This window comes from Gavia stellata, chromosome 4, assembly GCF_030936135.1.
Source record: "Gavia stellata isolate bGavSte3 chromosome 4, bGavSte3.hap2, whole genome shotgun sequence".
In the NCBI taxonomy this organism is placed as follows: domain Eukaryota; kingdom Metazoa; phylum Chordata; class Aves; order Gaviiformes; family Gaviidae; genus Gavia; species Gavia stellata.
The window spans coordinates 55562364-55574993 of NC_082597.1; the positions used below are offsets into that span (position 1 = coordinate 55562364).

The 12630-nt window shown below is 41.4% G+C and overlaps 1 protein-coding gene across 1 annotated transcript in view; it reads right to left on the bottom strand.

Moving 5' to 3' along the window:
• Positions 1-4718: 4718 nt before the first annotated feature.
• GUCY2C (guanylate cyclase 2C) overlaps positions 4719-12630 on the bottom strand; it is a 45010-nt gene continuing 37098 nt past the window's right edge. The window contains exons 21-27 of the mRNA XM_059816895.1: positions 11426-11584; positions 9808-10000; positions 9242-9416; positions 8036-8134; positions 7178-7272; positions 6458-6534; positions 4719-4893 (exon numbers count right to left, since the gene is read on the bottom strand). Coding sequence (XP_059672878.1) covers positions 4719-4893; positions 6458-6534; positions 7178-7272; positions 8036-8134; positions 9242-9416; positions 9808-10000; positions 11426-11584 — 973 coding nt within the window. The remainder of the gene's footprint in view (positions 4894-6457; positions 6535-7177; positions 7273-8035; positions 8135-9241; positions 9417-9807; positions 10001-11425; positions 11585-12630) is intronic.

Genomic DNA, 12630 nt, shown 5'->3' on the forward strand with positions numbered 1-12630 from the left:
AAATACAACAAAAGGCTCATAGGTCGCAACAAGGACATCGGGAGATCACTCACCAATTACCATCATGGGCAAAATAGACTTGACTTGGAGAAATTAGTTTAATTTATTACCTATCAAAATCAGAGTAGAATAATGAGAAATAAAACCAAATCTTAAAAAAACTACACCTTCCCCCCACCCCTCCCTTCTTCCCGGGCTCAACTTCACTCCCGATTTTCTCTACCTCTTCCCCCTGAGCGGCGCAGAGGGACGGGGAATGGGGGTTGCGGTCAGTTCATCACACGTTGTTTCTGCCAATCCTTCCTCCTCACACTCCTCCCCGGCTCCAGCGTGGGGTCCCTCCCATGGGAGACAGTTCTCCACGAACTTCTCCAACATGGGTCCTTCCCATGGGCTGCAGTTCTTCACGAACAGCTCCAGCATGGGTCCTTTCCACGAGGTGCAGTCCTTCAGGAACAGACTGCTCCAGCGTGTGTCCCCCGCGGGGTCGCAAGTCCTGCCAGCAAACCTGCTCCAGCGTGGGCTCCTCTCTCCACGGCTCCACAGGTCCTGCCAGGAGCCTGCTCCAGCGTGGGCTTCCCACAGGATCACAGCATCCTTCGGGCATCCACCTGCTCCTGCATGGGGTCCTCCATGAGCTGCAGGTGGATATCTGCTCCACCGTGGACCTCCATGGACTGCAGGGGCACAGCCTGCCTCACCATGGTCTTCACCACGGGCTGCAGGGGAATCTCTGCTCCGGCGCCTGGAGCACCTCCTCCCCCTCCTTCTTCACTGACCTTGGTGTCTGCAGAGTTGTTTCTCCCACATATTCTCACTCCACTCTTCTCCATCTGCCGTTTCCCGGTTTTTCCCCCCCTTCTTAAATACGTTATCACAGAGGTGCTACCACTGTTGCTGATTAGCTCGGCCTTAGCCAGCGGCAGGTCCGTCTTGGAGCCGGCTGGCATTGGCTCTATCAGACATAGGGGAAGTTCCTAGCAGCTTCTCACAGAAGCCACCCCTGTAGCCCCCCCCACTACCAAAACGCTGCCATGCAAACCCAATACATGCTGCCTTTTCTTCTCCTCCAGTGTTGGATATTCTACCACTGTCCTAGAACAGCCGTTATTAGGACTTTGTGTTTCAGTAAGTGTTTAAGATATAGTTCAAACTTGATACCAGTGCCTGTAATAGCCTCATATAACGAGGTCACATGCCAACCAGTTCAGGCCAAATAGCAAGACTTGGCCCCAAGCCCAGGGTAAGAGCCCTGCAACACTACTGCAGCTGCAGGGGTCCTTCCCTACCCATCGCTGTTTTGTTCTGGGCTGCTTTTCACTAAGAGATAAAGATAAAACACAATGCTGTTACTTTTTTTTCACCTCCCCAGGGAAAAATAACTCTTAAATGTCTAATCATTAATGGACGCTGTGTTTGCTTTGGAGGAATATTTTCCACAGGTTTTTCCAAATGGGAAATTCACTTCTCTGTCATGGTTTAACCCCAGCCAGCAACTAAGCACCACACAGCTGCTTACCCACTCCCTGCCCCGTGGGATGGGGGAGAGAATCAGAAGGGTAAAAGTGAGAAAACTCATGGGTTGAGATAAAGACAGTTTAATAGTAAAGCAAAAGCCGCGCAGGCAAGCAAAGCAAAACAAGGAATTCATTCACTACTTCCCGTCAGCAGGCAGGTGTTCAGCCATCTCCAGGAAAGCAGGGCTCCATCACGCGTAACAGTTACTTGGGAAGACAAACACCATCACTCCGAACGTCCTCTCCTTCCTTCTTCTTCCCCCAGCTTTATATGCTGAGCATGACATCATATGGTATGGAATATCCCTTTGGTCAGTTGGGGTCAGCTGTCCCGACTGTGTCCCCTCCCAACTTCTTGTGCACCCCCAGCCTACTCGCTGGTGGGGTGGTGTGAGAAACAGAAAAGGCCTTGACTCTGTGTAAGCACTGCTCAGCAATAACTAAAACATCCCTGCTTCATCATCAACACTGTTTTCAGCACAAATCCAAAACATAGTCTCATACTAGCTACTATGAAGAAAATTAACTCTATCCCAGCCAAAAACCATCACACTCTGTCACATGCTGCTCTCAGATTGACGGTGTTGGTGAGGTAAAATACAAAATTATATTTTCCATAGAATTCCCTCTATAGGGTTACCACAGGAAAAAAAAAAGTATTTAAAACAAGATTCTCCGTGTACAAGTGATGGGCATGGCCAGGAATTGGAGGCACATGCAAACTATGATAGGGAGCACAAATACACAATGCTGAAACAGGAGGGGAGTGTGGATGCATGACAAAAATGAGATGGAGACAAGGGGAGGTCTGAATATGACCAAAGCTACAAAGCTCTTGATGTGTATTTGGAAAGATTCACTTCCACATGCTCCCAGCCTAGGGATTCACAGAATTTTTTTTTGGTGTGAGTTAAGTTCAAGTGAATGGTGATGGTGCAGCCAAAATCCTTTCCACTTGGAGAACAAAATTGTATCTCACACTAGCTTTTTAATATAACATTTCACTGCTTAAAAAAAAACCCAGGAGAGGTGAATTACTAGACTTTCAGTAACAGACTTCTGATGGTAGAGGGCTCTTTGATCTAACATTTGATAACAAGATGCAATGGTAAGACATTGAATCTAAGACAAATTCAAACCAGAAACCAGGAGAAATTTTTTAAAAAGTGTAGTCAAAATTTATTTTATTGTGATATATGGGTGACAGATATATGCAGGGACAGAACCATGTAGAAAACAAACCTACCAGAAGATGGGTCCATCAACTCATTGCTAAGGTAACTATCTTCAAAGAATTATATGGAATGTATGACCTGAAGAGTGCAGGAGAGAGAAGGGCTACTGAAAATTAAACACTGTTTAAATTAATTGTCTCAATCAGTGTCAGCAGACATTTGCTCTAAAATAATTTGTATCTCAGAGTTGTCAAGGACGGAACCCATAAAACTCCTCTTTAAAAATAGACTTACATCATTTCGAAGATCAGAGCAACTCTGCTTAAGATAATAGTAGTAGTGGGCTTCTTCAGGCTTGAGGAGTCCAGCGCTTGTCACTGCGCTCCAGCTACATTTGCTGAGCATATCAGATAGAGCAACCAGTGTAGTCCAGTGGTGCCAAGAAGCACAGCAGTCACACCCAAAAATGCAGACATAGAGATGAAGCTTGTTGATTGGCACCACAGGGCAGGAAATAGCAGACTTTATACTTTTTTACTGTACTGGTAATCTTTTTAATACATACCGGTTTTAGAATATCACACTTTTTTTCCATCCTTATCCCAATGAACACTTCCATTAGGATACTGACCGAAGAAGTAATTATATGGTATTAGTGCCAGTCCGAGTTTAAGACTGGTTACATATAATCTGAAAGCTGTGGCTGTTGGTTATGTGCTATCTGCTATTTCTGTCTATATCATGTTCCTGGGTGTAGAAATTTGCATTCATTAGGCAAGAGTATAAGCCCTACAGCATGTCCTGATTTAATTTTTCCAGGAGTCTTTGCACTTCAGATCTGCCTATGTACACCTAGGTTGTTCTCTTTGTGTGTGTGTGTTTTTACAAAGCCAGTTTAGATTGATAAAGAAAAAGCCAGGCAACTGCTTTGCTCTTTTTTAACATTTTTGGGTTGGTTACTTGGACAAAAATGCTGTTCAAAACCATAAAAGAATGATTTTGCACCAAGTTTTATGGTTTGAATACTGACCAATATTTGACAATTGTGAAAGAAGCAGCTCTGCTTTGAAAGCCACCAATGCACAAGAGGCCTTTGCAAACATTTCACTCACTAGTTGTTATTTCTTCATGTGAATGCTGATTTTCCTTTACATGCATCACCTGTGCTTTGGTTGCTTTTTAAGGCTGTTTCTAAATGTCATGCTGTCAGTTAATGAGCGAGTCATTTCAGTAAAACCTGAGTTCTGCCTGGTTGTGAAACTTCATCCAGAAGTTGAATTGAAAGTTTCTGAGGTTTAAGAAATTCAGATAAGTTTGTTTCCTTCATTTCTGTTGCACTTCTGGTTTGGGGACAGAAGCAGAAGTGGAGAAAAGATATGGAAGTGTCTGTTTTTGCAAGGTTTCCAGTTTCATTTTGCAGGCCCAAGAGATTCAGATAAGCTTTAGAAACCATACAACTTCTGGAGTAATCTCCCAAGGTAAATAACAGAAGTGTTGTCTCTTGAACAAAGTCAGCTTGATTAAACAAAACATGTGAGACACAGGGGAAAACAACAGAAGAAGCAAAATGGCAACATATCCAGGATTTACATATGATATGTTTAATGTTATTTTCAAATATATTACAGCAAATCTTTCTTCAAATAAAAATTACAAATTAAATACAACATTTAAAAATCATGACAAATTAAGGTTTTGCTGTGAATATTTTCAGAAATGGATTATTGAACAGGCTATCACATTTAAAAAACTAACCAAAACCAAAAAAATCCACTATTTTCCAGACTCAAGTGCAGATAGTTTCATTTACCTCAAATCAGGCTGCATGTGTCCTACTGAAGTTATGTGACAATTTTAACATTACAGTGAAGAGAGGTTTGATTTATTGATAGCAGGTCGGATGGTAGAAAGAATGCTTGAAAAGGTATTTTCTTTCTCCTCTAGCTGAGAGTATAAGCCTCCAGCCTTCACATGAAGTACTCCAGGGAGTTGCTGCAGCTTTTTGAGTTGCACTAGACATCCAGTTTTAAAGATATGTGGCAGAATTCTCTGTGCTGGCCAGTTGCAGGTATTCCAGGGTACCTGATCGGTAGCTAGCTACCCTTGAAAGCTTCTGTGTCTTGAACCCTTTGTTTTCCCTTTTCTGAAGAATACTTGTTATCATCTCTGCTAAGTCATCTTGTAATCGCTGCTGATTCTCCCTGAAAGCAGCAGGATGGAAAAGAAATTTCAGTGATTCGCATGTTTTTAGTGATCCCCAGATCCCCAGTGGTTTTTAAACATTTCTATCCTATGTTTATCTTCATGACATTCACACACTACTGATATAAAGTGTGGGCAGAACCAAATTCAGGTTCTGGATTTGGGAATAGAATTCAGGATTTATATGTGATTTTTCTAGGTAGTACGGCTCACTGTTTCTGCAAAGGAGGTCTGCAGCTGTGTCATTATTGACCTTAAAAAATTTCAGCATCATTTGCATGAAAAGGAAGACATGAATTAGATATTAACTCCAAATCGAAATAGATTCTAGCTCTCAACACCATTACTGGTGCCAGCACTTCCACTATTCAACTTCAGGTGGCCTTCAGTAACAGAGTTGCCACCTTTTAATAAATTTCTGCAGTCTGTCTGGCTTCTGCTGGAGTATCCAACATATGACAATTTTAAGGGGCAATTTTATCAGTCACAGCCTATATGAGGAAGCAAAACCAAAAACATCACTGACCACAGTAATACAGCTCACGAGGTACTTTCAATAGTTGAATTCAGGAAGAATTGCCAATTCAGTAATTCTGGTAGTCTCAGCTGATCATATTAATTCAAAAAGGAGTTCTGAGTTTACAAAAGAGTGATTTCCTGCTCAGCCCAGAGACAAACACTTGTACTTTATATAATTGCTTCAAGTTGTACTGAAACACTGTCATTTCAAAGCAGATGGCAGCAAATTCCCACTTAGTAAAGAGCAACTGTAGACAGGAGTTTAGAGCAGAAAGTGAGGAACTTCCACAGTTAGTGAGTTTGCAGGAAATAATGCAGTATTCATATGCAAAATACACATGAAATAAATACAACCAGTTATCCTGACATCAATTTGGTGTAGTTTCTCAAAAACTTCTGTTATTACTATATTTTATTCAATACTAATGCAAAATGATAGCTCAGTTCCAGGACATCAACCTCATATTTTTTCTTGATAACTTATCTCATGTATTAGAAAGTAAGCTTTTGTTCAGTTTTTAAAGACTTTATGCCTGTGCAATACTGCAGTAACTTTGTCCGCCTCTTCTAGCAGAATACTGCTCAAAATCCTCAAGTTTCATTCTTCGTACAAATTCCCCCACAAGAGCTCACAGGCATAACATGGTATTAGAGAGACCTGCACGTTCAGTTGCAGTTATCCTCTCACGGTACTGTCACACAGAGGTGCCATTAGGACTACAGTTTTGGGAATATTAGTGTTTTTCATTTTTCTCTCCATCTCTTGCACTTACCACATCAGCAACTTGTCCTGTAAGTCTTATTTCCCTTCCAAGGAAATGAACCTGTTAAGCGCTTATATATACAAATAACCTTCAGCACACGCACAGTCCCACGTCATGAATATTTACACATGTTCATATGCACATACACTGTTAAGCCTCTAACTGCTGAAGGCAAGTTGAGTGGTATAAAAATAGCACAAGTGCCAGGCTGGAACAGTGAAGGCTAAAGCACAAAGACTGGGAATTTCTCTTCCCTTTTCACATATAAGGACCATCTTACACAGAAGGAGGTGTTGGGAGATTGTATTTCTTGTCCTCAGTACCCGTCAACCAGTAGGTAATCTCTGTTCCTCTGCCCTGAATATGTATGACAAAGAAGAGAAAGCACAATTTAGGGATTAGAATGCAATTTCCTGTAGTTAATTTACTTAAATGACACTGTATTGCATATTGCCACATTTGCCTTTGCTCGTTTTCAGTAACTGATGCTCACAGCAAAGGATTAAAAATCAGATGTGAGAAGAATAATAATGGAGGAGATGCAGCTGCCCACCCACTCCCTTGTTGCAGGACCTGAAACACACGCCATGGGAGAGGTGAGCTGTGCTGCCTGCCATCAGCTCCCAAGTACAGACATCTGCCAAGTGTAATAGACTTAAATTAATGTATTGGTAGATAGACAGTCAGATATCGGAGCATGAATAAATTAACAATAGATTCAGCTTCCCTTCCATCAAATTAACGCAGTCTACAATTTTCTCTTACAAATGTTATGTTTCGTTTATTCTCCACATCTTGATATTGCTTTATGACTTAGGGAGCTCTTCATTGCCTGCATTGTCTTTATAGAAGTGTCTTCAACCACTAGAGACTGTGATACCAATTTATCTATAACCCTTGTTCCCCAGCTGTTAATTAAGTTGCAGGGTACTCTCAGCTATATAATACTTTTATACTATCCCTCTTCTCTATGTTCATGCATGCTCATGGTAAATGTTACCTTCAAGTACGTTTCTCCTCTTACTTCATACTGGAATCGGCAGTCTGTTCTTTTCAGGATGTTAACAGTGGAACCACTTACATGAATCCTTAAAGCTAAAAAATAAAGACACACCAAAAGCTCAATCTGGTAATGTACCACATAATCATATTAAGTATATGTGAAAACTGGTGCTATAGCAGAAGCTCCTCCAATTATTATCAACATAAATTCTGCGAGTCAAATTAAATGAGAATCGATTACACCACTGTACGAAAAATCTCACTCCACTACATAGCATTGTATCTAGGGAGGAATAGCTGGTACAGCCATTGATCTGAAATACAGGTGACCATGGTATCTGTAGTATTTAGATACCAAAAGGGAAAAGAGTAATTGGGAGTGTCCTGTACAGGGAAGAGTCATGTGAAGACACTGGGCAGAAGGAAGACAAACTGGATTTTGGTATGTTTCCCTAATGGCAAAGTTGAAGATATAATTGCTTCAACTTAAAATATACAGTCAGCTTATTTACACAACAGACCTGTAATACAATTCTAGGTCAAACTAAAATCTACCATTCATAGAGTAAAATTAAATGCCAGACACATAAGTATCATATCTTCCAGAGGAACTCAGCCAGCAAACCAGCCTGTGTACTCCCTGTTACCAGCACTGAAGCATGAACAAGGAACAATTCTTCGTTGCCCAGCAGGACAGTGAAACAACTGGTAATCAAAACAAATAGGGCTTCTTAATCTTTGAAACTTATCAGCGAGCTGGTAATAAGTTGTTCTCAGCTGAAAACAGACACTTCAGTCACAAACTAACTAATAGCCTTTGGTCCTGTTACACTGACAGCTAAAATTAAATTCTTACGCAAGCCTGTGGATTCCATCCGCGAAGCTGTGTTCACTGTATCTCCAAACAAACAGTAACGAGGCATTTTTATTCCAACCACACCAGCCGCACATGGACCTAGAAATGGGTTGCAGAGAATGAAAAAAAGGTGGATCAAGACACTATTTGTTTGAAAGGTGTCTCACTGTTGCAGAGCAGTGCAGTACCTGCTGGAGCTCTACGTTCCTCACAGATGACAATACTCTGTATCTCACTTCCCAAAGTATCTGGTGGCCTCACCTTCCACTCCAAACCAAGCCTAACTCTGTCCATCTTGCATAATCCAATACAAGCATAAAAAGGACATGGCTGCATAGTGTTGACTGTATTTAAACACAATCTTTGTGCAGAAAAAAACCCAGTTACTAACTGTCAGTTTTGGAAGCAAGAGGGGTGCATAGTGGTGCCTCAAAGGGTTTCCCAGTGCCTCAGTCACTTTCACTGATATGTTCCTCCCCTGGCAGCTGGTGTTCAGGTGGTTGTTGAAACAAACAAAAATGAAAAGAAAATTTCCCAAAGTACTTGGGAACTATCTGCCTGAGCTATCTGCAGCTCCCCTTTGAGAAAAATTATTTTTATGGATTAACTAAAAAATTAATTCCCACATAGGCTTGTCAGAACTTTTGCTTCCAAAAGCATAAAATACAGGCCTGCATTTTCTGGCTAGACAAGCATATTTGGCCACGGCTGATCTCCACTTTGGTCAGGAAGGAGCGATCTGCAAAGGCTTATTTGATACAAGTGGCTTAATCATACCAGGAACAATGGCAGTTGCTCTTCCTAGCTACTGACCCACGTTATGAATGAATGGGTATGGGCTATTTCACTACGGGGGAGCAAACGAGTGACTTATTTACTTCTGTTGCTCTTCCTCCAGGTAAATTGTTTTCAACCTGATTCTTCATAAGGAGAGCAGTTGTGTATGATGTACTACCAGATTTTGAACACTACCAGAGTGTTCAAAAAACATGTAGATGTGGCACTGAGGGACATGGTTTAGTGGGCATGGCGGTGTTGGGTTGATGGTTGGACTTGATGATCTTACAGGTCTTTTCCAACCTTAATGATTCTGTAATTCTGTGTGATTCTGTGATTCTGTGTGAATCTGTAATCTTCTATGGAAGCTTATTCTGTTCAAAAACAAGGCAACAACATTGTCATTGTTGATCTAGCACTACTGTGTACCAGAGTGAATTCCAATGCGAATCCAAACAGGCAGACCCGGCAGATGCCTCAGTTCAAAAGATCCCATGAAGCTGAGGATGTCCAGAGCCATCATGGAGATGTCTACTGCATGCCGGTTGCCATTCCTTTTTGGTAAACCACTCACCACCATGTAAGCATCACCAATGGTCTCCACCTGTGGAAACAAAACTAGAACTCACTACCTGCAGATGTAGCAAAACTTGTATTTAGTTAAAAGCAGAAAAGTTTTATCAGATCCTCTTGTTCATGATTAAACATTTCTTCCCTGGACATCAGGCTTGATTAGTTTAAGGTAGCTGACACCTTTTTGGTATATGAGTGTTTATAACTGTACCCAGCATTCCAGTTAAGGAATCTGTGACCACCTAGTATAGAAAATTTGGTATAAGCAGGCACACTGAAAGCATATTGAAATGAGGTAATCTTGACCTGTTTTTCTCTCTTTTGTCTTTGCTTAGAAGGCAGATTCCCAAATCCACCACATCATTCAATTTGATCTGTGTGTGTCCTGGTTGTTAACTGATCAAAAGTGCAGAGCTAATCACCTTGTAAACATCATGATGGTCAAGAATGTGGTCAAAGTTCTTGTAGATATCATTCAGCATATCTACCACCTCCATAGGGGTGCTGTATTTGCAGAGTGTGGTGAAGCCAACAATGTCACTGAAGTAGATAGTGACTTCTTCAAATAGCTCTGGCTCTACTAGGCCGGTCTCCTTCAAAGACTTTACTACTGGCCTGTGGAAATAGAGAAGGCAGAAAAACAGATAAGTAGTCTGTGTTTAATATTAAAGGTATTTTTTCATGCAACCCAAACACATTGTTGCTTTTGGTGTAGGGAACATCAAATAGTTTGCTGAAAACTGCCACTGTAACTGCGTTTTAGATGCCCATAATGCCTTTCAGCCAGGGACCTCAAAGGACTTACTAATGTTAATTAATGTGCTACAGCCTTACAAAATCCAAGTGTGTTAATAGCCATGAGGAAACTGAGGCACAGAAAACCAAGCTTCTTGGCTAACATCAGAAATAGGGATACTGAGTCAAATTTAAAACTGAAGTTCTGAAACTTCTGACATGTAGACCTACATTCTACACACACAGTAAGTAAGAACAGACATATTTTTCTGTTTCCCCAGTGCAGAAGTAATTTCATCCTGGTAATTACATCACCTCATCCTGATTTCAGATGAGATATCATAGTCTGATAATCTTAACGGAACAAAAATTCAATACCATGACAGTCAATATCTATTCAGAGGAACCTTCATTTTCTTGCATTTCTAAATTCAGGAAAATACCTGTTCCTAGTGGAGGTATTAGAAGAGAATAACTGAAAGAGACCCAGAAAATTATAGGTGTTGCACAATGCTGTGTTTCATCTACAATGAGACAATAATAGGGTGGTAGGAACAACAAAGAGTAGAAGGAAACATGGATTCCTTGTCGCACAGTCTACACAGCCAGATCATTTCAAATTTTCCCCAAAACTGGATTGAACAGACACTTTTTTTTAAGATGAGTCATAAAATCAATACCCTGACTACTTAAATACCCTTGAAATTAGTAATGATGTACCAGGATAGTTTTACTATTCCAAATGTATGCAATACCAGAATTACTGGTATTACCAATATTATAATATCAATAATACTTGTCCTATACCATACTCTGAAGCATCCATCTAGCCCAGTCTGTCCCAGTGTGGCCCAGCCCACCTCAACCACTCTGTTGCATTGCTAAACCCCAGCCTGAATTTGGACTGCAATTCTAATCTCCAGCTGGAGACATTCCTTCTACCTAGCAAGGTGCTGGACCAGAACAGAGCTCTGTGATGTGGGATCACTGTAGATCTATGTGTTCCCAGGAAGGCAGTGAAAAAGAGGTTTGTGCTGGAAAGAGGGATCCTGTGCATGAAGAGAGGTTGAGGAAGATAATGGGTCCCAGCACCATCTTGGCATGAAAGATGGTATGGTACTGGGTACAGAGGACCATCTCCATAGGGTGGAGTCCTCAGGGACAGCTTTTTCTTCTTTCATCCCTAGCAGGATCAGATTAGAGGGGAAGGAAATAGAAAATTAATATTAATCTTAACCCCCACTCTCCAAGAATCAGGTGATATATGTAAATAAAATGCCAGTGAAAATCCTCCTGGCCAGTTACCTTGGAAGTAACATGAAATTAAGCCTGTCTGCTCTGTCTCGCTCTGCTTTGTATAGCTCTGTCCTTTCCTCCACCAGGTGCTCCAGGTTCCGGGAATACAGCTGTAGACGACGGATCAGGGTATCCATGTAGCTTTTATTGGTCTGGCCATGGTAATTACTGTGAATAACAGAAATACACAGGAGCCAACAAGAAAGGTTGATGGAAGCACATTGATGAGAGAGGCAAAAAAGAGGCAAAAAAGGAGCAATGGAAAACTTCTCCAGTGTTTGACTTCCATGAAGTTAGAATGCAAAGTGCCTCAAGTGCAGCATTCTTTTTCTTGCTTGGAGGGCTTATTGTCACTTATCACTTGGAGCTGGTAATTCTTAAAGCACCCGTAAATCACCTAGCCCTTCTAATATTGTCAAATCCAGGTTACCTGGGGTAATCCATGAACATTCATTTGTAAAAAGTAACTGATAAGCTCAAATCCTGAGAGGAAGCTAAAGACAGTAGGTAGAAAATTGCATATAATGTTTAGATGGCAACTTCAGCCAGAAGGATTAAGACAATTTGGGGCTGCCTGTGCAGAAGACAGAACAATTCAATGGAACAATTAGCAGCGCCTGGGGCTAGTTTTGCTCACAAGATCCTGCAGACTCCAGCCTACTAACTCCTGGAAGCAGAAGTATGGTAACATGAGCCACTCATAAGCCCTGTTTGTTTGGGCAGACTGCACTGGCCAAAGCAGGCTGAAAGTAGATGGGGCGAGGCTGACTGGAAGAGTCAGATTGGTATGGTACCCAACTGGACTTTAAAACCACTCTTACTTTAAACAAATCTTTATGTCAGCAATGCACCATCTTAGACCCCCCATGAGGAGAACACCATGTTGCATGCGGCAAGACGCAACCTCTTTGCTTTTGTAGGATGGAGGCTTAGGAGCTGAACAAGGACATCTTTCTATTCAGCTGCGGTAAGATTATTCAACTGATACATTCAGTTATGCATAGTACGGTTGGGGTTTGTTGGTGAGGAGAGCTTTAAAAACTGGGGAGCAATTTCCCAAGAGAAATGTCACTGTTTGGACATCAAAATAATTAATTCAGACCAAACGCTGTAGGAACAATGCAGCATCGGCCAGGTGAAAGGCCTGTATAACGCCACAGGGTTTATCCATTTATGGCCCTTATTATCGCACAACTTTATACCAACAAAACCCT